Raw genomic sequence first — 3,824 nt, forward strand, 5'->3', positions numbered from 1 at the left:
TGTGGAAGCAAGGACATGCTTTGTAAAGACCAAAGAGGTTAAAATGTCTCCTAAGGAATCTCAGTCTGGTTCTTGTCTTCTAGGTGGGGGAAACCACCCAACGCAGTTTCTACTAATGATTTTCCTCATGTGATGGTCATGATATGCTGTGTCTTTGACCATTAATCTTGCGTGCTTGCCCCAAAATTGACAATCTCATTCCTGAGTTGTTATGATTAGTGTGTTCTTTTGTGTTAATGTTGAAAGCTGTTCGAAGCTGCTAGTTTGTTAGGCTCACTTCAGACTCGTGGCGCCAGGATTTGATTTATGAACATCCTGTGTCTTCAGCCTTTCTGTGGAATTTGGCTCCTCGAGTTTCAACCATGTCCTTGATCGAATCTTTAATTTGTCTGATTGGGTCTGATACCCTACAGAATGAATGCATAAGTTATCACTTTTTACTTAAAGATTGCAAATACAAATTTTTTTCTCTACGAAATAACATGTGCTGATCATTCATTCCCAATTAAAGGTTTTAGATCACCATATAGTGAAAATTCTATATGATTTTGATTTGTGTGTGTGCGTGCGTGCGTGTGATTTGTTATGAATGACAAAAGATATTTGGAAAATATCAGTTTTTTGACTATATATTGAACGTTAGTTGGGTGTTACAATTGTTCTGGACCCCACTAACTTCAGTTGTATGAACAAAAACAGTTGAAACATTCATCCATGATAAATGATGACAGAATTGTCATTTCTGGGTAAAATAAGACTGTTTTCACACTTATACAATTCAAAAGTTTGGGGTCTTTCTTAAAAGAAATTAATACTTTTATTCAGCAAGGATGCATTAAATTGAAAAGTGAAAAGTGACCGTAGATATTGTTTACACTGTTACAAAACAAATTTAAATATAAAAAAATGTATCACGGTGAACAACCATTTTCAGCATTGATAATAATAAGCAAATCAGCATATTAGAATGATTTCTGAAGGATCATGGGACCTTGAAGACTGAAGCAATAGCTGCTGAAAATTCAGATTTGCCATCACAGGAATAAATTACATTTTAAAATATGTATTTAAATAGAAAACAGTCATTTTAAATGTTAATAATATTTCAGAATATTTTACTGTAACTTTTGATTTAATATAATCTTTTGAGCATAAGAGAGTATTTTCAAAAACATTCAAAATCTGTTTGTGTAGTTCAGTGCTGGATACAAACCTGAGCCCAAGCCACCTTTTCAGGCATGAAAAGTTCATAAAACTAACCAAACGAACCGACCTGTGGTGATAAATGGACACTGGTCTGCAAAAAGCACCCTAAGTCTCAATTTTAGCCTCAGGGGACCCACAGTATCCAGTTGTTAATTGAAAATGTGTTTTTGTCGACCCTGTCAAACTGACCACTGTGCACCTGCCTTTTTTTTTTTCTTTCCACAGGAAACTGCCACTAAAAGAGGAAAACGGCAAGGAGACGCTGAAACCAGACACAATCGAAATCAAAGTTCACGGTGACAACAGCCTACACATGACACATGAGGACAGTAAAGCGTAATGAAGGCCCTGCTATCCTCTAAAAGAACATGCAAAGTGAGCCACCCGGAGACCAACAGCAAGCAAACTAATGAGAATACAAGCAAGAACACGCCAACCAATTGTAAGATCCTTTGTTAGAGACTCGTCGTCGGGGTATCAGAAGAGGCCACGCGATAACTGCTTTGTGAAACATTTTTCGGAGGTTGCCGCTCAACAAACAGGCTCCTGTTTATTTGTGCTTGTTCTTGCTTGTTTTGGGCCTCTTTTTTTTTTTTTTTTGGTTTTGGTTTTGGTTTGTTTTTTTTGTTTTTTCAAGGCTTTGCTGTTGCTTTGAGTCTGATTCTTTGTTACTTAAAGAGGTTGGGTTTACGCCGTAAGCTTCATGTTTTCTCTTGCTCTCTCATTCCCTCTTTCTTTGGGATCCGGCTGTTGCACTTTTCCAGTGTGGTTGCGCAAACATCGCTTTTTAATGCAGTACGTGTGGAAATCCCCCACCTCTTTTTGCGGTCCGTGTTGTAGTTTTGGGTCACTGTTTGGGTAACGTGTTTATTTTCTAGCCTTTTTGCCACTATTTGTCTCGCCCAAATGCAAAGAAATTACCGAATGCTCAGTAGTAAAGCGAGGATCAACCACACTGTACTCAAACTGAGTACATGGTACATGGGTGGTCCCGGTATTGAGCGCTGACACATGCCCAACTCTTCGGCTTGAATGATGAATTTGTCATAGATTACAAGTGTTTTTGTGGATGAAAATATGTCCTCGTTTTAAAAGTCAAAGGAGTATAGCTTGAGTCATACTTTCATGTCAAGATATTTCGGAAACAAAAAAAGAGTGCATTCCCTTTAGAAGCGTGTGAAAGTTTGTAAGTGGGTGCATCTGAGCATGGACGTGTTGTCTTTGGGGTGTTTGGATGCGTGTACTAGCGAGCATGGAGTGTAGAATGAGAGTGACATGTAAAGAAAGTAGAGGTTGCCAAGTTTTACGTGAATATAAGGAAAACATTATAAATACCTATTCAAGTACACCAATGTAAATATACTGGTTATTTCTTTGGAATGTTTCACAAACTGAAAAAAATATGATTCATTCCAGGTTCTGTCTTAGTGTCACACATCACTGATTATGAATTATGTTTATCAAAATTGTCTATCTTTCAAAAAATATATTGTGTCCAACTGACTGAAAGATGTCAAGAGCTAAAGAAGGGCAGATGCCCAGGAAACTGGGTTCAGATTCATCACAGAGGTATCGCTATATAGTTCGCTTTTTTGGAAATCAAATCTATGCCATTTTGGGATCTTTTGAGAGAAGACGCTTTGGTTATATGAGAGATGAGGTGTCTGCCGGTGATCAGGATTTTAGTGTTGCAATAACATGGATGGGAATGGCATACTGCTTAGACACATGCTCATTTTACCAGAGTTTGAGAATTAAGTCTTGAGATCCATGTTCATGTTCACTTTAGTTTGGGCCAACAAATTTCTCCAAAAAAAGTTTTTTGCATTATTTCAGCATTGTATTTCATATACACCTGGCTCTCCACATTCAGCGCAATAGAACATTGTGGAATGTTGCCCATTTCTTTTCAGCAATCTAAAGGGAGCACTCCATAAGCCCAACTGTACTTGTGGAATTCTTGTAATCCAGTGTAATTTTTCTTCTGTAAATAAAAGTGTCCCAATATAAAAGTTTAAGTTATTTGGACTCAGCTTTTTTTAAGCATAGCACACATTTGTGTTACAGATCACTTGTCATAGTCTATGATAGTAACAAGAAAAGGCTGTGTTCCAAAACCTAGCAAGCTGTCAACAGGCAGTATTTTTAGGCTTCATGATTTGTGTATCAACAAAGATTGGCAGCAGAGGGTGGACATCTTTTAGCTAACTTCTAAGGCATTGCATTCATCCTTGACTGTAAAAATGTCATTAGAATGCATAGCAACATGCAAATCAACTTTGTCTTAAGTGCTGAGATGCGCTGATGAGTTGCTGTTGTGTAGAGCATCCTAAGTAAATCATTTGTGAGGGTCTGTTTCAGTTAGTATTGCCTGTGTGGGCATTAGACAGCAAGAATGCTCACTAGGTTTTGGAACACAGCCACTGGATATGTGGTGTGGGGAATGAATGTAGTTAAGATTCAATGGTCCTTAAAGGTTCCTGTCCTTGTCCTGGATCCGGTGACCTGTGGAAATGGAGAACCAGAATGGCTGACCACATTTGAAAGAAACCATCCATGTTTCCTTCGGGGTTCCCGCTGTGTGCTGCACCTTTAAGTGTAAGTACTGGAGAGCAAGT

The 3,824-nt window shown here is 38.2% G+C and overlaps 1 protein-coding gene across 1 annotated transcript in view; it reads left to right on the forward strand.

The window, feature by feature from the left end:
* The window catches only part of LOC107748174 (neural cell adhesion molecule 2-like), a 69,812-nt gene extending 66,609 nt beyond the window's left edge, over positions 1–3,203 (forward strand). The window contains exon 18 of the mRNA XM_016562876.1: positions 1,432–3,203. Within this exon, the coding sequence (XP_016418362.1) occupies positions 1,432–1,546 (115 nt within the window). The 3' untranslated portion in view covers positions 1,547–3,203. The remainder of the gene's footprint in view (positions 1–1,431) is intronic.
* Positions 3,204–3,824: the final 621 nt, after the last annotated feature.

The sequence above is a fragment of the Sinocyclocheilus rhinocerous genome, unplaced genomic scaffold (genome assembly GCF_001515625.1).
Source record: "Sinocyclocheilus rhinocerous isolate Xijiao unplaced genomic scaffold, SAMN03320098_v1.1 scaffold289, whole genome shotgun sequence".
In the NCBI taxonomy this organism is placed as follows: domain Eukaryota; kingdom Metazoa; phylum Chordata; class Actinopteri; order Cypriniformes; family Cyprinidae; genus Sinocyclocheilus; species Sinocyclocheilus rhinocerous.